General features: G+C 39.9%; 1 protein-coding gene across 2 annotated transcripts in view; it reads left to right on the top strand.

Annotated features, from left to right (window-relative positions):
- Positions 1–22372, top strand: part of LOC143835459 (uncharacterized) — a 398092-nt gene extending 375720 nt beyond the window's left edge. For both annotated transcript variants that reach the window (XM_077333093.1, XM_077333092.1), the window contains exon 5: positions 21035–22372. In XM_077333093.1, the coding sequence (XP_077189208.1) occupies positions 21035–21224 (190 nt within the window). In that variant the 3' untranslated portion in view covers positions 21225–22372. The remainder of the gene's footprint in view (positions 1–21034) is intronic.
- Positions 22373–22644: the final 272 nt, after the last annotated feature.

The following is a 22644-nucleotide window of genomic DNA, read 5'->3' on the forward strand; positions in this document are numbered from 1 at the left end:
TTTTCATTTGGAATCTTCTTAGTTGTCGATTTGGTTTGATTCTAGGACCTGTAGCTTCTTCCTTAGCTTCCCGTAAGTCTAGCATGGTTTCTTTCTCAACAGAGGAATGGCTCTGGGTTTGTCCTTTGTAAATATTTGTGGAAGAAATCTGCCATGAATCAAAACAGTCTTTCAGCCCTAGTAAAGAATGCTTGATCATTGGGTTCTGTTGGAATTTTTTTAATGATTATATGCCATTAGGATCCATTCCGCGTGGCACTGGCTGCCGTAAAGCTCCACAGTTCCATCCTATGGGGGACCCTCTCTGTCAATGAAATGTGTCCTCTCAGGAGGCACAGTTTAGCGGGACACCGGGTATCCTGCAGTAATTAGTTTCCCTGGGAAACAATATAGCAGTGGAATAGTTCTGCTGTGCAGGGGGCCCATGTAATCCCACCTTCCTGCAAAATAAAAATGAATGCCCCATTCCACCCAAGACATGGCAAAGCACTACAAAGCTGACCAGGGCATTCTTTGACCCCTCCGGGACACCATAGGGCAGGGAGGATCTTTCCTGATCACTTGGACCCACTTTGGGTCAGACCATCTTGGCCCCCGCAATGGCTAAGGGTTTTTTACCACTTCACTTTTCTTTCAGGTTCTTCCTGAACAATTCCATTTCTGGATGAATCCAGTTTTGACATCTACAAAATAGCCACAGGTGTACAAGCTACCTTTGTATAACATAATACAGTGGTACTATCCTGCAAAACTAGCCACATAATGGGACAGTTATTGTGTGATGGTATTAACAAAAAGCAATGTAACACATTTGGATGTGTGTCCATCCATTTGTGTGCTTTATCCTTTTTAAAAAGTCACAGTTAAAGCAACATTTCCTTTACAAAAGTACCAACTGCAAATCTTATACCTGTTGGTCATTGCTTTCAAACTATATTATTGTCATGAAGTAGAACTTTTATGAAGGGGAAACAAATGCTGCATTTATTACTGTAATTCTACATTCATAAAATACATTTCATTGGGGGAGGAATTTACACTGGGAGTAATGTGATTTTTTCTCTTTATCCATTATTTATAACAGCTTAATCCAGGTGCTGTAGGTTACTTTTTTATTCTTCAGTTGCATGGCTACATAACACTTCAGTATTTCTAATTTATTTCTGCTTACAATACAGATGTTCTCAATTGTGTTCCTAACTACATTTCAGCTGTTATGATCGTTTTTATTTGTTTGTGTCAGCGTATGTGCAGAAGTCAAATGCACAATATGCTATTGTTAGGTTTCAAGAAGCCTATAAAAGGACTCTGATTATTTAGTTATCAATAAATTAAAGTATAACATCACAGTCATTAGTGGATTTAGTCTTCAAATGATTTCCCTGCAGTTTACACTCCTCTACGTATGAGAATCTCATATTGTCACATAAAAGTTTCATTTTACATTTATTCAAGTAGGCTATTTGGAAACAAGATTTGGAAAAGCATTTAGGTTGCATTCCATAATAAAATTTTTAGCAGCTTGATGGCATCCTTTCACACTTAAAGTGTAGAATGCATGGAAATTCAGTGCCACCCACTACAAATACAGTACTGTTGTGTGAAGGCAATGTCAGAAGATGGCCTTGGCCTTTATGCCTTGCTTACTGGCTCTTCACAGTAGTTGGTTGATCACAGTGTGAAGCTGGATGCTGGACTAGATGGACCAATGATATGATCCAGCAAAGCTGTTCTTATGCTTTATGTTTCTATATATATGCACAATGCCTCAGACTACAGGAATGTTGCATATGAATGAGTACACATGGGATAGAGTAGGAGCATGCATAACAGCCCTTCATGCTTCTTTCAGCATAACATTCGAAAAAGCCTAAGCACATGTGCACTTCTATAGTTGCACATGCAGAGGTTACATGAAGTTCATAGGTGCAACATTAATAGTACACAGTCATGTCCTTGCAAAACCAAGTTTACAGCAGACAGCCCCAGTTACAGCTAGTCCCTCTCCATACTATATCATGCCACCTTCATTGCTGTTGGGAGCAGGACCATATGACATATCAGGTAAAGATCAACTGAGTTTCTAAATAAAACTGGAAATCTAGGGGTATGTGTTGTTCTCATAGCTCTGCCTCTATATTTGCTTCTCCACTGGTGCATCCAACTCTGCTCCAGATATATGAACATAGCTTATACATACATAGGCTCTTTCTAAAGATATGTAAAATGCACATAGAGGGTTTAGGAACAATCTTCAGTTCGCATCTGTCCTCACTTTGCAAACACCTGTAAAACATATATAGTCCTTGAGGTTCTCATTATTATGACACACAAAACAAGTAAACACAGTAAATGTTCTTTTTATGTATTGCAATTTAACCTTGAATCTAATAAAGAATCATAGATTATAGCCCACGCAAACCAACTTGAGCAAAGAACTCAATGTTGCAGGACTAACAAAAACAATTTCAAAGGACAGAATGCTTGCCAAACCAACCTGACAAGTTCATACCAGGCTCTGGCAAGAAGACCCTAACACAGATACATAGTTAAATGTAAGGAACACTGTCCTGGGAGCCTTAAAACACTACCCACACCCTGATATTCCTGATTACTCCTTACTATTCTGGGGTTTTTCAGGACCCATTTCCACACATCTGTAATTGCATCTATAAAGAAAGGTTCCTCATAAAGGACATTATGATCTCCCCTCTTTTGCCTGATAATGATCTTATACACAGTGTGTTACAATTTTCAAAAAATCAAAGCCACTAGTAATTTCTTGGCCTGAATCCTTCAGAATGTTTCCATAGGTGGAACAATTCTGTTCCTGAGCAGGGAACCTCATCACCATGTTGCTCTTAGGAGGTATTCCTAAGAGCAACATGGTGATGAGGGTTAAAGGTCTGCCAGAGGAGAGGGGGTAATCAGTTAAAATTGCTCTCTTTTGTGTGTATGGAAATTATGTCATGAATCCTAGCCATTATTTAAAATAACATCATTGAAAACAAATTCTATAAAATGACAGAGAACTTTAAAAGTCCTTATGGCTGTATAACCCAATCTTTAAAATGATCACATACCAAAAATATACCATAAAGTATCAGAGAGCATTTTAAACTGTCTTTATGGGATTCGAGCTGCTCCTGGTACACTGACAAAAATTGTTTGACCCTAACAGATTTTGTTTTATAAAATGAAGCCACAACAACTTTGACAAAAAGTGAAAGTAGGCATCAAGACAAGGAGGTGTGGGTATCCAGGCATTTTGTTTTTTAGCTGTTTGTCATTGCCCCTCATACACATCTCACCTCACACACATCTGCTTGTGGTCCTGCAAGGAAAATGGGTACCTGGTTTTTCTTCCCCTTTGGAGAGAATTTTAGCAGAAAAACAACACAAAGGGAAAGAAAAGCCATCCTAACACAGGCTAGACTGTCACTTGTACATTTTGTGAGGGGGGGGGGTGAATCAGGCACAATCAACATATACCTGAATTTGGCCCTGAAAAACTATATGGGTGTATATTTCACAGTTCTGCTCCATCTATCCACATAGAATATGTGGAAATGAGAGGGCTCTTATTGGGGCCTAGCTGATTTCAGTGGATGGGAGGGCTCAAAATGGGAAAGGTATTCCCTTGGATATGGAGGCTTGAGGCCTTCTGTGGTTCTGCAGGACATCTTGAATTCTGCACAGAAGCTAACTGGTAACCAAACCATCTAGAACTGTTAAACATCTTTTGTTTCACTTGTAGAATTTGATTCCAGATTTATGGCACTGAGTTTTCAGCATGCTGCGTGAATGTGTATTATGATATTCTTGGCAGGTTTATTTAATTTGGTAGTTATAGGGGCCTCACCCAACAGATCCAGTCATTTCATTTAGCAAAGATCCAGTAGAACTTAGCCTGGGAAGCTTGCAAAACAAGAAAGGGCTTCTTATTGAGGTTTGGCTCAATTAGATACGGTGCATCCTTCAGCTGGGAAGATCATTATATAAGCCAACTTGAAAGCGTAGGAAAGGCAGGGAAAAATGAATAAACAAATGAAGTCTGAACTTTAGTTAATGCAGGAGCATCAAATCTTTGGGCTGTTATTTTTCCCTAGGAAAAAAAAACTACTGAGGGGGAAAAAACCCACAAAAGTTCAACAGAGTCTGTAATTAAGTGTGGGTGTTAGTTTATACAAACAGCATTTGTATATGCTAACTAATAAGATGTATACTGCACAGTTCTGTGATCTCAAGGCATGAAATATGAGGGCCCCACAGCATTCCCATTAAATTAAATGAGAACGCCATAAGATCTTTGCTATTTGCACCACAGAAGTGTTTCATGAATGGCACTACTGTCACGAAAATCCCTCCGTAATGGCTAGGGAACACATTAGCTTTCTCCCTGGACAATCTAACTTGAATAACCAACACTGGCAGCAATTTTCCTAATGTATTTGTTTCCTCTTTTTTTCATATTCTTAGCTCCTGCATGAAACCTGGCCATGGCTCTTGCTTCTGCTGGCTGCCTCTTATTCTCCTCTGGGGGTGAAATAGAGACTCTTTTATTTGCACACGTTAGAAGATGGATTTAATAAATAGCAGAATCATACATTAGAATGGGGGGAAAGAATGTGTCCATTGTGGTGAATGAAGGCTGTGAAAACAGAATAGGCATGGCCTGCCTCTCCAAACAGAAGCCATTCAAATGGGGTGATATGATTCTCATTTTGTCTCATCTTGATCACAGAGCACGCTCAGAATGTAAACCCACTTTGCACATACCTGTACTGCCAAGGCCAACATCACCTCTGTATTTGCTCCCATGCCAATCTGGGCACCTGGTTCTTCCTAATGGCCTGCTTATGTAAAGAGGGTCTGTGTCTTACAGCACTGCTAGCTTGAAACACTCCATCCACACAAGACAGATCTACCTCAAACAGTGCAAGAAGTAACGCAGGAGCTGGACAAGCAGAAATGCCTCCCCAAAAGTTATGTCAGGTATTTTCCAGACTGCAGCTGCTTTCCGGTGTTCATTGGGGTTGTGGTGGTTCTGATGATTGTGCTATCAGTGCAATCAATAGACATGCTTCCTTCACTATTTCCTCCTCAGTATTCCATCTGTTCACATTCACATTGTGGATTGTTGTTTTGTGCATATGCTGAAGCACTGCACTTCAGCAGCCACAAGTGCTGGGTATTTTTTAAAGTCTTTTAGTTGGAGTTTTAATGGGGGATTTTAAGACTACTGTTAACCGCCATGAGCCTGTAGGGACTGGCGGGAAATAAATCGAATAATAATAATAATAATAATAATAATAATAATAATAATAATAATAATAATAATAATAATAATAATAATAATAATAATAAAGAAATCCGCTTACAAGTACCCGAGAACCACACCTGGTGTATGTGCCTCACCCTTTGGTTGTCTCTTTTCCTATGTTTGCGTATTCTCTCTCATTGGCTTCCCTCCCCAATTTTTTTTTTATAATTCCTTTCCCTGACTTGCATCAGTACACAGTTCACAACAGCTTGTTTCCTTCTGTTCCCTGTTTTCACGGTAGTTGCACACATTGCAAAATGTATTTAAAAATGGCACCAAGGGTTGTACTAGAATTTGCCCTTGAGTGTGAAGGAAGGAAGGAAGGCACTGATTGGCTACTGGCATTAGGCCTCCAAATGAGACTGAACTTTTGTTTCAGCACAGATGCCCTCCAACACAGAAATATTGAAATGGTGGCATGCAAATTGTAATAAAAAGTCACCATCCACCTGCCCTTTCTGGGTGGGCTTGGGTGACAATCTGCAAGACAGAAAAAAAAAAGTTCACATTTTGAGCAAGAAGCTCTCTTGCAAATTCATTCCGCAATGGAAAAATTGTGGAAAAAATAGTTTAGAAAAGAATTGGGGGGAGGGGAGAGAGAGAGACCAGAATGGCATGGGGATGTTAATGAAATTGTCTGGACCCAAGGGGAGGGGAGAACACAGTAACATGGTGAATGAAAATGGAACATTAGGGCATTCTAGAAAACATATCTGACTGAAAGTAAAATTCAAAACCAAAACCACAGTACAGGTAATACCAAAAAAGGGTAAGATTTGAGTTCTCCAAAACTCTGGCCCGTTCCGCACAAGGTTCAATGTGGCAAATTGCATTCAGGAAAAAAAAACAGAATTTTAAATAGTGGAATTCAGCGTAACGCATACCTGTCTTTGTAGTGGAATCCAGTTGCATTTCAATCATTTCCCACAGGTTTCCGGTCTCGGCAAAAATCGCTAGAAAGGAAGCTATTTTCTCCGTGCTTTGTCCTGCCCCTGGCTGCCAATCAAACGAGCAGCTAATGGGCGGTTGTTACCATGCTCCAGAAAAGCCCCTTTGCCTTTAAGAACAGTTTAAAAAAAAAAAGAAAAACACACATTGCAACAAATATACCTTGATTGCTTGATTCCTTGCTTCCTCCTAACGTAGAGACCCATCTAGCTGGCAGCTGGCCTGTGAGCTGCCAATTCATCGTTGCCACGCTCCCCCAAGTGAACCCCCCCCATGCATGGGCGCAATTTTTGGCCAAAAATAAAGGGAACTTGCAAACGGGGCTGTGTTGTGCTTGGTGACTTGAGGCGAGCTTTAAAGCAGCTCTGTGGAGGGACTGCAGCCGGAGAAGCCTCGCTGGGTAAATGAAGGCTTGCCGGTTCGTTGCTCTCCGCTCACTCCGAGAAAAAAAAATGACGATCGCTTCACCGGAAGTTCAGAGGACAGAGCCAGGGGGAGGAACTTTGCTGAAACTGCAACAATGTTAACGCACAGGTCTTTCCCACTAGTTTTTCAGATTGCTTGCAAGAGTGTAGCACTTTCCAGAGGGTGAATCCACTTTTTGGGATTTCCCTGGAAGTGCTATAACGAAGCGCTTTTAGCGGGACTGTTTCAGGAGTATGGCAGATTGTGTACGACATCGTGCATAACTGCATATTAGTAGCAATTACAGTTTGCCACACTCCTGCAACATTAAACTTGTGCGGAATGGACCTCTGCATTAGGCTAAATTTTACTATTTAAAAAATCTATTGGTAGTGGGGCCATCCTGATTCAGACTGGGACCACAGCATCAAGAAGTAGGAATTAATGCTTTCTCCCATGACACTGATTTACTTGCTTGGAGAACTCTATACATGGAGGTACTCACACAGTTTCCCTGTGGGACAAATTGAGAGGGCAGATTATTTAAATCCAGGGAAAAGATTAAACACACAATAGCTATTACTAGTTTTTTAAAAAGTACACCAATGTCCCATCATTTTACTCGAATTTTGTCCTAATTCTTGATTGAAAGGTTGCAGTGTGAACATCTAAAACTATTTTATGCTTAGTCTCAGAGTGAGGCCTTTCACAACACCAAGTGCCTGCTTTTTTCTAACTGCAGCAAAGTATCATTTACTGATGTTACAATGAGATGTTTAGGCTGCAAAGTAACACAGAGCTAGGATATATCAAAGCTGCTAACCTACCGTCTTCCTAGAACACAAAACTTTATGTTGTGGCTTAAACTTTGTAAATGTTTAATTGGAATAGGATCAAAACAAGTAATTGTGCCATCTAAGAGCTGGGATTAAGCTAGTGTTATTTCTGACCATTACGATTCATTGTAAGTACATATGTTGTAAGAATTCTTGGCAAAGAAGCAGTTTGACAAAGTCAATAGCTGATGCCTAATTTAACCATCATGGGTTATGCCAGTTCCTCACAAATTCCTGGATTTGTTAATCATTATTGGTTTCATGTTATCTGGATAGAATTTCATCCATACATCTTTCATCCCTATCTCATTTCTGTCAAGCATGAGGAAGTAGTGGTGTATGACTTCAGAGAAAAGTCAATAGCCAGGCTTCATAGGTAAGGGGGGGGGGCTTCAAATCTCATAAACCTTGGGAGCAAAATATGTTCTGTGCAGATGACATGTACACAGTTTCCTTTTAAAGATCATCAGTAACCAGGATTCCTATCATTGTAACTGCATGCCAAGTTTTGACTGCCAGCCAGAGAAATTCAGGACAGCAAGTGATATTGACAGGAGACTCAAAAAGAAATCTGACAAATCTTCAAACCAAAGCTCAGCCAGTAGGGACTGTTGCATCAATACTATGGTGACCAGATTGTCCCACTTTTGGAGGGACATCTGGGGGGACCTGGCAAGTTGTACTTATGTTGAAATTTTAAAATGTATATTACAATACTATTTTTGCATTCTATGCGTTCTATGCGTTCTATGAAACTTTTTGTTGCTCCATATAGACCAAAATTTTAATCAAGAACCCCCACCCCCACCCCAGTCAATGGTGTCCCACTTTACCAATGTTAAAATCTGGTCACCTTAATCAATACATATCTTCCCTTTTTGTGAAGCTGCCCAATGGGGCCAATTTGCCTGGACATCAAAATTTCTAGCTTCTCTCAGAAGTAGGTGGTCAAGAATATGAAGTTTGGACACTGTAGGGAAATGTGGTAGGTATATATCCTATATGAAAGGTCCCTTCAAACTCTTGACAAAACACCTTGGTGAGTGAAAGGCTAAAAATAAAATATAAGATTGGAAAGGAAATAAAACTGAATGAAAGCTTACCTGAATGGACATTAACCAGAAATGTTGAACAACCCAATCTAGAAATGGACTAATCAGGCCCATGTAATGAATGCTGATACCAATCTTATTCCTTTAGTTCCTATGGCAGCATAATTGTGGGATCTAACAATATCAGCTGATTCAAGGGATCTGAGATGTAGAATGCGTGCAATCTTATGAATATAATTTGGGATAATTGGTAGTACTGAAGACAACTTTATTGCTTTTTAGTTCCATTTGCATGTACTTATCCTCCTATTGCATTAAGCCACAAATATTAATGTTTTTGTATATTTCCTAATCAGTGCTTAAAACTACAGAGCTCTAGTGGGGAAAGCATCCAAACACGTGACAACCCACCTCTATCAGGATTTGGTTGGGTCCTGCAAAAGGAGCATCATATGAGTCTTCTGAATGTGTTGCTTCGTTGCATTAAAACTATACTTGCTGTTCCAGGTAAAATTCTCCCACATGGCAGCTGTCACCATTCATCCATATCCAAGTAACTGATACATTTTGCAGGTACTTTAAGCTAATGGAGGTGTTCACCATGACGCAGGATAGAGCATCCATTTTGCATGCAGAAGGTCTCAGGTTTTATTCCTGGCATCTCCAGTTTAAAAGATCAGGCAGTAGCTGATGTGAAAGACCTTGCTCTGACATCCTGGAGAGCTGCGGTTAATCACAGTATGCAGTACTTATGTTGATGGTTCTATGGTCTAACTCAGTCCAAGGCATGAGAGATATGTGAAGGGTGTCATAAGCAGAAGGAACTGGCGATACCTGAGCCAGCTGAACAACACCTTTGGCTGATCATCCGAATTTCCCCTTTTATGCAAATAATTTAAGCCTTGTCCAAACATACAAGCCAAAGGCTTTTTAGCATTTGACTCCTAGCCTGTGGATTACAGCCTTCAACCCTGCATGTGTTCTGCTACTGCCAGAACCAAAATCAGCCAGGATGACTTTATAACTCATCACCCACTGGAAATGTGTCCTAAATGCCTGTTGTTGTTGTTTTTATATCTCTGTTAAGCTGAGAAGAATATATTTTATATATAAACTGCTTTGATTCCCCCAATGTGGGAGAAAAGCTGGGAATAGATGTCAAAATAAATGAAATAAATGATTTATGTGCTGCAGTATGCTATGTTCAGCTACTTTTATTGAGGAGGGGATGTCCACTTTTAGTAAGCCTCTGCAACAGCTGTCCACACAAAGACCAGCATCATTCAGAGCAATTAAAAATGGCCTCCACCTGGCAGGCACAAGAAATGCTTTATTCCCCTGCATCACTATGACCATTTTATTTTAATATTGTGTTCAAAATTGCGTATATAAGATGTTTTAGGCCCTCCCAAATGAGCCTCTTGTGGTGCAGAGTGGTAAGGCAGCCGTCTGAAAGCTTTGTCCATGAGGCTGGGAGTTCAATCCCAGCAGCCAGCTCAAGGTTGACTCAGCCTTCCATCCTTCCGAGGTCGGTAAAATGAGTACCCAGCTTGCTGGGGGGTAAAACGGTAATGACTGGGGAAGGCACTGGCAAACCACCCCGTATTGAGTCTGCCATGAAAACGCTAGAGGGCGTCACCCCAAGAGTCAGACATGACTCGGTGCTTGCACAGGGGATACCTTTACCTTTACCTTTAGGCCCTCCCAACAAATTGAGACAATGCTTATCTTCAGATGAGACCTGCGAATCTTACCTGTTTCATAGTCTGATTATGACAATGCATAAAATACTAACCAAACAGTACCAAGCAAGCTCAAATTTGGGCTGCAGTGACACATGTGAAGTGACATTGAGCACTGATGATGCGAGCCCATTTTGCTTCCGAGTGGCACAAGGAATCATCCAAGCTCAAGATGATACTTCAGTGAAGTTGACTGTGATGACAAGATGCAGCAGACAATGTGCTGACGATAAATGAACAAGTACCAAATGAGTAAGACTCATTAGCTGCTTAATGAGCTGAAATGAGGGGGCTGTCTATACTTTGGGTATTCTGTCTATTTGTCTAAAAAGTGAGGCTATAGGACAATCTAGAGTGGCATGAAAGATATCCTTTGGGTATTTAGACTTTGGGTATTTAGGCCTGGTTTACACATGACTTTGTAACTGGGAACTAAATTAATGATAAGACATTGCTGCAAAGTATTTGTTCAAGACACAGTATTTGTTCAATGTATATTGTCTATACATTATAAGCCTTTTAGAGACATCACATTTGGTGGGTATCCAACCAGGCATACCAAGGAAGTGTTCTACCTGCCATCCTCCTGATACATACAATTTCCATTTCCTTTTTTAAATGTACATTTGAAAAAGACTATATGTAACATATGTGTTATACATATGGTGGCCCACTGTCATGTACAAGCCTCATGTTGCTGTTATTGAGTGGTGAATGTGAGGTTGGGTTAGAGTAGGTTAGTTATCTGTCATGCTAGAGGACAGGAAGGCCTGGAGGATCATTGTCCATGGGGTCGCGATGGGTCGGACACGACTTCGCACCTAACAAAAGGTTAGTTATATTTGCTTTTGCCCTGAGCCCCTAGGGAAGAGAAGAGTATGAATGTAAAAATAAATAAATATGGGGCAATCAGATATCTTTATAATCACAGTTCAGATAAAGGCTTCAGTCTATCATTTTTAAAAACTACTGAATTATTACATGTCTAAAACGTTTGCCTCTGAAATCATATGCCTTTGTTCTACTTTTCTCTTCAAATAGTAGAAGTCTTGTGATTATCGTTAGAACCTGGTGATCAAGATTAAAATCTTCATGGTGACTCTGTTTATACCCGATAAGCTGGATGACTGCAGCTGAGCAACCAGACTGACATTTGCACACATGGTCCTCTGGTGTTTAGGATATGTGTGGTTATGAAGGAGAAGCCTAGTTGAGAAAATTATGCTACTGTCATTTTGTAGACATTTTAATTTACCTATAAGGAGCTTCCTTGTGTCAATTATGAGTCTTTGACCTAAATCTAACAGCCCATTAAGTGTACTGGTAGAGGGTCTGTGGTGGTTCTGCATCAGATTTTAATTGCATAATCTAAAATCTACTGAATTGTTTAATTGGTTAAGGATCTGCCTTTTCATTAGATTCATGGCTATTTAAGAGGCAATATTTATAATCCCCTAAAGGTGCCCACAACTTTTTGGGGGTGTACCTTAAACTAGTAAAACACATTGTTTGAGAGGTCTTATTAATTCTAGCCTTTGTTAAAATTGTTGTAGGCAGGAAGTCTGGATTTGAACTGCATCACTGTATTCTGAATGAATTTTGATCCAATATTATGATATTTAAGGCATCTATACTGCATGCAGTTTTACATCTTTCTTTGCACTCTTTAAAATGGGCATGGGATTCAGCAGGATTCAATGTGGAAATGCAGAATGTTGCCCTGGAAGTGTGCATCAATTTTCTTTCCAATAATTCAGTCATCAAAGAAGAGGAATACCACTTTGCATTTTTGCCCCTCTTTTGGAAGTGTGCTTCAAACTGAGCTGGTATTTTATCAGGAAATCAACAACTGAGCCTGGGAAATATGTAGCAACTTCCTTTCTATATCTCAGGGTCTGACAAAATCTGCATGTTACAAACAAATTCACAAATGGAATATTGAGTGAGTTGTAGTAACCTAAAGAATATTGGATCCTTTCCATGGTGCAAAGATCCACCCACAAAGTTTGATTTTCCTGTTTCTTCACTCCTGTGGCAGCCTGAAATGCCCCCTGAAATCCTGCTGGAGAAGAGGGAACTCCACAAAGCAGGATTTAGGGGTGTATATCAGGCTGACACAGGTGGAAGGAGGCAGAAAAATCATGCTCCATGGACAGAAATCCTTGTTCCTGAGGAAGCTTTAGTCTGGACCTAAGTATACACTTTGCTCAGACAATACAGCATTTTCACATTTTGTTCAACCGTTTCTACTTTGACTCAACTTTGATGCTTTCTCCTGGGGAGGAAAGCTATGGCAAATCTAGACAGCATCCTAAAAAGCAGAGGCATCACCCTGCCAACAAAAGTGCATCTAGTCAAGGCTATGGTCTTCCCAGTTGCAATGTATGGCTGAGAAAATTGGACCATAAGGAAGGCCGAGCGTCAAAGAATTGAGGCTTTTGAACTCTGGTGCTGGAGAAGACTCTTGCGAGTCCCTTGGACTGCAAGGCGAACAAACCAATCAATCCTAGAGGAGATCAGTCCTGACTGCTCCTTAGAAGGCCAGATCCTGAAGATGAAACTCAAATACTTTGGCCACCTCATGAGAAGAAAGGACTCCCTGGAGAAGAGCCTTATGCTGGGAGTGATTGAGGGCAAAAGAAGAAGGGGACGACAGAGAATGAGGTGGCTGGATGGAGGCACTGAAGCAGTTCATGCAAATCTAAATGGACTCTGAGGAATGGTAGAGGACAGGAAGGCCTGGAGGATCATTGTCCATGGGATCACGATGGGTCAGACATGACTTCACACCTAACAACAACAATATAAATTACAAATCCTAGCAATGAATCACCTAAAGTTGACTTGTATTGTGTGAAGAGAAAGAGGAATTTTCTCACATGAAATTTAAAAAGTAATTGAACAAAATTCAAATGTTGCTTCAGATATGAAGACCCTAGATTAGTTTTTATTTTTATTCTCAGCTATCATAGCTTATGATTCACCCAGTTGTCTTTATTTTTGCTGTTGGAAAGTGGGAATGTTTAATACCTGCAAAAGTTGTTAAGCTGTAAAATGCAATTCTCCTACATCCCTGGCTCACCCAATTAAGACTGTGAGTTTCCACTGTGGTAACATGATGGTCATAATGTTCGTGAGGAATATTATCTGTGATGTTTCTGGCAAAAAGTGAAACACAAGTCCCTTCCCACATGTTGTTGCTATCTTAAATGTCTTTTTTGTTTTATTTATCTACTAATTATTAATTATTGAAAATTCCTGTTATGGACTGCTGAAGAACAATCAAGTTACTAGAACAATGTGGCTGACACCTGTCATCCTACTCATCCCATTATGGATACTGAATTAACCTTAGGCTTTTCTCTCCAGTGATTCAGCATACCACTAAGATAACGCAAAAAGAGGAGGCAGGGACACTGGTCAAGGTATGCTTTCACAGAACACTTGAGATTAGCCAGCTTTTCACTGTCTTAGCTATAGATATTATGTGTAGTTTGCAGAAGGATGGTGCAAAGCAAATTTATCAGGATCATATAGCTAAGTCCCTGCAGAGGTAAACCAAAAGAGCTTATTTTTATTATAAAAATATGAAGTCATGACTTCAACTAAGAGTGATTTCATTTGTGGTGTACACAGTTCCAAGAAAAGATGCGTTCCAAATTCTGTGCCAAATTCATTATGCAAATCATGTATATTTGCATAATTTGCTTGCTTCTGCTAGCCATGGATAGGGGCAAAGAGCTACAATGATCATTTAAAAGCTCTGATCCTTGTCCACAGGAAATTTAGCTTAGCCCACCCACTACCCTGCCAGTTTGGTTGATTTCATTAGGTGTTGCCCCCACATTTTCAAAACTATTTTTCAAACCTTAAGATCTAGGAAATTGCTTTAAAAGGAAAGTTGAGCTTTTCAAAATGCCTCCCTGTGTGTGTATACCAATTTTTTTGTATGTCTACAAGACCCTGAAAACAGCTATTTCTTTGCCAATAATCTTAGGCATGCTCCTTAAGGGAACTGATTCCTCCTCTCGCATGCCTGGAATGTCAGTACACATATGCAAAGGAAATGATGAGCCTAAAACTGTTGCTGGTATGACACAGTATGCCACTACAGCCCATGGCCATTCTGTCCTCTAGCCCTGGTCAACTGTGGAATGTCATGTGTGCCTCTGAGCACATTCATCACTCATAAGATACTTGATCAAACATGATGTTATCTTCTTTAATTTCCTTCTCACTAACATGGCCAAGGCTTGGCTCAAACTAATACTCATACCAACTGGAAAGACAGGGAGGAGAAGGAAAAGCATTGTAAACAGTTGGTGCAGAATCAGTTCCAACATTTTTAATGTTGTTCTCATTGTTGACTAAAGAACCCTGATTTAAATAGAATAGAATAAGCCCCAGCACTGGTAACTTAATACTTCTTTTAAAATGTGGTTATTACACAATGACACTTTCCAAACTGTCCATTCATCATTCAGTCAATGTATGACTTTTTGGGGAAGAACTAGAAGTAAATCTGATTCTTTTTTTGTCCCACAGTTTTAATTTACTGCTATAATTTTCTGTCAAAAGAAGAAGAATGTTATTTGATTTGTACATACATCATATCTACCACACCAGGTAATCCTTAACAAAAAAAAATGCAAGTTCTAGCTTTGTAAATTTGAATCTCTGCAATTGTCTGGTAGTCCGTTTTGGAACTTGAAGCCATGCTGAGGCATGCCGCTACCGGGTAGTAAATGAAATAAAGGTAAAGGTAAAGGTATCCCCTGTGCAAGCTCCGAGTCATGTCTGACCCTTGGGGTGACGCCCTCTAGCGTTTTCATGGCAGACTCAATACGGGGTGGTTTGCCAGTGCCTTCCCCAGTCTATTGTGCTAAATATGCTGAAACTAGAAATACATAATCTGCACTTATGCTGGGAGCGATTGAGGGCAAAAGAAGAAGGGGACGACAGAGAATGAGGTGGCTGGATGGAGTTACTGAAGCAGTTGGTGCGAGCTTAAATGGACTCTGAGGAATGGTAGAGGACAGGAAGGCCTGGAGGTCCATGGGATCATGATGGGTTGGACATGAATTTGACCCTAACAACAACAACATGTTTAATGTAAATGATGACTATTTAAAAAGATTAACACACATTGGAAGAGCTTATTGCATTCTGCCCCATCTTCAGGGATGCATTGTCTGGTTACTTAGGATATTTGTTCCATATGATTTGCATAGCACCAGCCTTGACCTTGGGGACTAGTGGGTCAGGTCTCAGGTATCCTCTGAGATTTCCCCCCTTCTTTTTCAGCGTCAGAGCGCAGATGATTGCCGGCATTGATTCTTAGCAACTTGGGATAGAATGTTGTCCTTTTAGCATACCGTCCACCAAGCTTGACATTATATATCCAAAACACATGGAGGTGGCCTCAAGTTTAATGTTGAAGAATCCTGTACTGATGATACTAGGGAACTATAACTTCCATGTGCAGGCAACCTTGACTAACTTGGTTAGGGATTTCATTGTTGCTATGGCCACCAAAGGTCTATGTCAGATTATACTGGATTTATCACATGAGAAAGTTCATATGCTAGAAATAAGCTTCTATGCTGAGCAGGATTTTGATGGTCTAGTGAGGGACTTGATAATCCAGGAAATATGGAGGCTATGCTGCCATAAATGGGATTGTTTTTTCCTGCTATAAAAAGAATCCAGTTGTCCTTGAAGATATTCTGTGAGAACTTGTTCTCTTGTTACAGAAGTACACATTATTTTAGATGTACTTGGTAATAAATTCAGCAGATAGAAAACTGCACTCCATTGAAACATAGGCTATAACAACTACAAGAATGTCTATCCCTGCATATATGTGTTGTCTACGCTAGGGGCTCCATGCTCATGTTTTATAAAGGAAACTTCAGAGCCTCATTACAGACCTATTAACTTTTCAATCTGTGTCTGAATAATTACTGCTAGGGCCCTGTTTGTGCTTGAAGTGGAAGGCTAGTGTGCATGCTCAGAAGTAGATCTGCTCAAAAGTAAGCCTTCCAGGATGCCATGTCAAGTGACAGGAGTAAGCACATCCAATAATGCGGGATAAGAAATTTGCTTTGGGGTTTTATTTATTCGACTACCAGGTAAAAGTAGTCTCCAAAGCAGCTTTCTGTAGTAGTACTAGTGACAGCAATTAAATAAAATTGTCTCATTGGCTACTTCTTACCCTGTTCCCAATGGGTTATCCAGTAAGAGAGACCATCCTATTCTGGAACTGCACAGCAGTCACTCACATAAATTTAACTAGCATGACCAACAAAGACAGGGAAATACTTCATCTATCTATAGTTCTAACAATAAACTCGAATGCTCATGTTTTGCCAAAAAGTTATTCTTTTGTGTTTCAACAGCAGTTTTACCTCAAAATGTGTCAGAGTTTGTTACTACCTTTTGTACTTTCCTCCTTCAGTAATGAATTATTGCCATAACATATAGGATTAGAAAACAGATTATTCCCATGACTATCTAATGTGGAACAACAGCTTTTTGTGCTAGACAATAAAGATAAAAGCATGATTAAAGGAGTAGCAACATATGCCTCCATCGCATACCCCATTAAGTCTAAAATTAAATGCATATATATTTGCACTGGAAGACTATATTAATATTTATCAATATTTTATATAGGTCAATAGATAAACATTAGCGTATTAATTTGCTACATTGCTTACCTGGCAATATCCAGTTCAGCAGAAGAATTTTCAACATATAGCAACCTGATCCTGAAACCTTCAGGGTTAACAAACAAAGGCACAAAATAAGCATAATGATGATATTATGCTACAGTTGCCAGGTTGATTGAATGGAGGTTGGGGATGCAAATACACAGAGCATGTGCATGGGTACGTAATTTTCGATGTTTTCTTTGTGATGGCTCTTAGGTCTTCAACTAAACATATTGGGTTCAATCTGAAGGAGTCATTCTATCTGCATAAGGACTTTTACATTGGTAAAACAGCATTTCCGTTGATAGAGGAAGGGAGACCATCTTTGTCCATTTCCCCTTCTTACTGATGATCCCTGCTTTGCTCTACCTACCTGCTCTACCCTTGACTGCCAGGATCAGAAATCTCAGTGGGCTGTAGCAGAAACAAGGAGATGGGAGAGTCCCACTCTGAAATTCACTGTGCTCATGATAGTTTGGAACCAACCCATTGGTTAATATGATTCTATGACAAACACACCATTCGCCATGTGCTGTTCAGATTCTCAAAAAGCTGAAGGAGAAATATGTCTCCTGGGAAGCGCCTCTCAGTGAGAATTTGCAAATGATCATTACTGCACAATCAATGAGTCTTTCTCTGACAGAATATGTACGCATGGTCCAGCCTATAGGACACAAAATCAGTGCAGTGTTACAAACTCAGAAATAACCAATACACTTTCAAGGTTTAAAATCCTGAAAGAAAGGTGAGAGTCTCAAGATATATAGCATTAAAATTCTCAAAAAAATGCTATATAAGACACACAAGGTATTTTACATTCCACATACTGTCAGGTGGCTGTCACTTTCCAGGTAATCAGTTTGAAGCTTGTCATCTATCATTTGTCTGAAGATTTTAACCCAAAATATGTGAATTTCATGGGAGAAAAAAAATCTTTGCAAATAATGTTGTCCACTCAAGAAAAGGTGTCTAGACACTATGAACAATTCTGGAGACTTTCCCCCCCCCCTCTACCTGTGGAAGATGTTTTATACGAACTGAGATTTTATTATTTGCTATGGAAATCATGTAATAGTCAAGGTGTGAAAAGAGAAAATGAGTTCTTTGTCCTATTCAGTTATTTCTTATTAGCTGGGGGTGCTTAAAATTGCCTTGGAATTCTTGTCATTCAGAAGCCACACTGAGAATCATGGCCAAACATTTATGAATCATCCACTTCTCTGACCAGACCAAAGTGCCAAACTCCCTTGACCTCTGTTGACTTTTGTAGTTTCTACTTAAAGAAACATACACAAAGTTACAGGAGACCAGTAACAGTATCAAGTTACAGGCAGGAATTACCAGTATATAAAAATGATAATGATACATGAATGATATAACCCATTTACTTCAATCCCTCTGTCAAAGTCAGACCCCTCCATTCCCTAGCTTACTCACACATACACACACACACACACACACACACACACACAAACAGTCTGTGCACTCCAGATCACTAGGTGCATCTGGCAGGACGGAGTGTTCTAGAAACAAATGCCTACAGAGAAAATAGTTCCAGATGACTCAAGCAAGCCATATGCCACAGATCTCTCTCTCTCTCTCTCTCTCTCTCACACACACACACACACACACACTTTATTTTCTTTTTAGATAATTTATTATGCAGTGTGTGGGGGGCACTATATCTATTTATCACTTCTAAGATTCATATCTTTCCTTCATCCAAAACGTGAAAGATATAGATATCTTGAGCAGCGAGCCCATTGGGTATCCAAATGCACCCCTTTTGGAACACATGTACAGAGTTCAAAACTGTATAAAGCCTAGCAACAACCAGTTCTTCCTAGTCCTAGAAGAAGCCAGATGAAGAGAATGCTGATTGGCTCGCCTTGTAACAATCCAACGCGCTTCCCTGCCACTCTCCAAGAGACCAGTGGAACACTGCCAACATTTCGACAGTGGTTTGCCATAACTAAAAGATGCTTTAGGCTGATCCTGCATTGAACAGGAGACTGGATTAGACGGCCTCTATGGACCCTTCCATCTCTGTGATTCTATAATTCTAAGTGAAATTGCTGATCAAATGGGCTTTTTTTCATTTTTGATTGTAGAAATAATTCTGTTAAAGCAAACAACTGGTAAGGGGTAGTGTTGTACTCAACTCAACCCAGCTAACAGTACATCCCAAGCATAGTTGCACCCTTCTAAATTCACTAAGTCAATGGGCTTATAAAAGTAAGACAGTGTATAAGACTGCAAGGTTACCATTGGTTAAGGGAAGATTTTTAGGATCATGTTTACTATGCTTGCATTACGCTGGAATAAAATTCATTTAAGAGTATGACCGAGTATGGCAGGGTGTTTAAAGGGAACGTAAAGAAACTGTTCATACACATTCCATGGAGTTCAAACTTCAGGTCTTGGTAAGAGGGCTCTAGAAGTTTCTGTGAGGGTATAATGGATATTCCATTCATTTATTTGAGGCCCTACTGAAAAATGATTCCCCATGGAGGAAGGCTGACTACAGGCTTGCCACCTACAGCTGTTCAGAGTGCTGACTTGACCGGCCATTGTAGAAGTTATGAAGGCACACCTCATACAGAACAATGCTAGGCTTTTAAAGAAAACTGATCAAAGAAATGTTAAAGTGGATAAACATGCCAAGTTCTTTGGAACAAAGGTTTTGAAACAGACTGTTGAAGCATGGAGGTAAGGAATAAAAGGCTATACTTGGGTCAAAGTCATGGAAACACATTAGCTGGGGGAAAAAAGAGATCAGTCCCATAGCAGAACAATCCACACCCTTTCCTGGAGGACAATATGTCCTACTGTCTAAAATCAGTGTGTTGTGGTGGTTACAAGTGGCAGCCTCTAATCTGAAGAAGCAGGTTTTATTCCCCACTTTTCTGCATGCAGCCAGCTGGGTGACTATGGGCCAGTCACAGTTCTCTCAGATCTCTTTCAACCCCACCTACCTAATAGGGTATCTGTTGTTGGGAGAGGAAGAGAAGGTGATTGTAAGCCACACTGAGACTCCTTCAGGTAGTAAAAAGTAAAATACAAAAAAACCCAGCCCTTCTTCAGCTCTTCTAATCACAGTGGAAAAATGAGAATAAAAAATGTAAAAGCAGAACTAACTGTAGAGGTTCAGAAAGAAAAAAATCATTAATGAATCCTGCATGATAAATAGCTTAGTAAGAAATCGGAGAGGCCTCAGATCCCCACTCAACTATGAATCTCACTTGATGACCTTGGATCGTCGGCAATGCTCTCTCTCTTTGTTCCTGATCTCCCTTGTAAGAGCAGTATGGAAGCCTTGAACTTCTTAGAGGAAGGGCAGGATAAAACTGTGTTCAACATATTGTCATCTGCGTCTAACCCCCTTCCAAGAATATGCCATAAGAGGCTTTTACTTGTAAGCCGCCTCAGGTCGACTTTGTTGGGAGAGGCAGGACATAAATCCAAAAACAAACAAACTCACTCCAGTGGTTGGAGTACACTCAAAACAGTTATTTGTCTTAGAATGTGGGGACTCAATACTTCTTCTGTCTTGCGAATCAAAGATTAAAAAAAAACAGTGGTTCTTTAGCTTCTTAAAGTCTTTGAAAGATGAGAGGCACACAGCGATTTAGATTCCCAGCAGCCTATGATGTACAATGCATAAAAATGTCGGCCTAAATGGCAAAGTTCAGGATAAAACAGTGTCAGCTAATTTAATAATTTGCCATGAAAATACCAGTTATCTTAATCTTACAGAGAGTCCTTAAGACTACTGCATAGTTTTGTGTAATTGAATCATGATTCTGTAGAAAGGCAGAAACTGAGGACTGTAATGTTCTAGTTTAAATATGATATTGACCATACTTTAGCTTTCCTTTTAGAGAAGTCTGGGTCAGCTGGGGCTGGTGGCGAGAGAAAAATAAATTGGAATGTTATATGCTGAATGGTCCTTGGGTCTCAGGATGGACCAAGTGCGCTCATAAGCCAATTAAAACATTGTTCATATTTCATCTAGATGCCTGATAAATTACTGCACTAGCAACTACAAGAAAGCCAGAATGTCTTCATTTTCCATCCGAGCAAGAACCAAAGAGCATTGTGATGGAAGCATCTGTGTTGTGTGTCCAGCCGGTCAGAATCCACAAACAGCTGCGATGAACAGAACAGAGATGGAGAAACAGGAGGCAGCCAAAGCCCAACCCTGAAGCCCTCTTTCTGACTGGAGAAGAATGAGGCCAGGACAGAGGAACCCCCGGCAGCAAGAGAAACTAAACAGATTGACTCTCAGTGATTCATTTAGCTTCAGGATTGGACAGATCTCTCCCCTGCTGGCAATTTGGCTGAACATCAGTGGGCTAGATACCAGGATGAATAGCTTAAAATAATTAGGGGGGGGGGGGAGGGTGAAATCTGCAAAACTGCTAGCCATCCAATTCTTTCCCCTGTAATGAAAGACACAAAATAAATTACATTTAGGTTATTAAATATAAAGTCATTGGATTTACCTCCATTTGGCCCAAAGCAGGAAACTGGAATACATTCAACATTGATATCATTGCGTTGATAGGCTGTTTATCATTGAGTGACTGACTGCATTTTGGCAGGTCAGAGGGGTCTTTGACACATGAATGGAAAAGAGGCACTTGAATTCTCCCAAAAAGAGATAATTAATTCCACAAACAATTTTGGCATGAATATGAATGTGTACCAAACTAAAACCGCTTGCAGCCAAGAAGGTTTTTGCTCAGTGATTGTCACTTTCAACCTTGTATTGACATTTGGGACCCAGATTTGTTTCCACTGAACAAGATGGGGATTTTGACACTCTTTTAGGAGATGCTGTGTGAGATCCTAGAAGCAAAATAGACAGTACTTTGTATTTAATGTGTGAAACCAGAAGCAACAGGCTCGTTTAGTATCAGTAAAGGTCAGTTAAAATTATAGAGACATCCTTTGGAGCAAATCCTCTGCCTTGTATTTGCATATTTATGAACTAGAGATTACGACAGCCCATTCCATTTATTAGAGCAGCGATGCTATAGTTAATAGTCTGTCAGCATTTCCATTATAAACCCCCTTTTTCAGAGTTTTAATATCCTGGCCACTTGAAATTGCGTCAAGCAAGCAAGTCACTTTTGTTGGTCCAGGTGCAATTACATTTTTCTCCATTTGTTTTTGTTTAATTTAAAATCAAAATAGATTTAAAGGTGTTGAGTCTATTGACTCGGAAGATTCAACAAAATCTGTGAGGTGATGCAAAGTTTGTTTTGATCTTTTCCTGTCCTATCCTTTTATAAGTCTGCCTGGCTAATAACAATGGTATTAAAAGAGTCATACATCTTTTTAGAATTAACCCATTCACAAACACTTGGCTGTGTTTTTCCAAACTTCTGCTACAACATTGCACCATTTATTCTCGAAGAGCCAGATTTGATTAACAGAAGAACAGATTTGATTAACCAATGAACATTTGAAATTAATGGATCATGTACATTGCTTACAGTTTAAAGCATGAGTCCATCACGCTGAAGCACCCCGTTCAAACAAACTGCATTGGATCCATTGTATGTTTTATGATAAGTTTTTCTTGGAATGAGAAATTTTGATGCAGGAAGACTTTCTCAA

The sequence above is a fragment of the Paroedura picta genome, chromosome 4 (assembly GCF_049243985.1).
Source record: "Paroedura picta isolate Pp20150507F chromosome 4, Ppicta_v3.0, whole genome shotgun sequence".
Taxonomy (NCBI): domain Eukaryota; kingdom Metazoa; phylum Chordata; class Lepidosauria; order Squamata; family Gekkonidae; genus Paroedura; species Paroedura picta.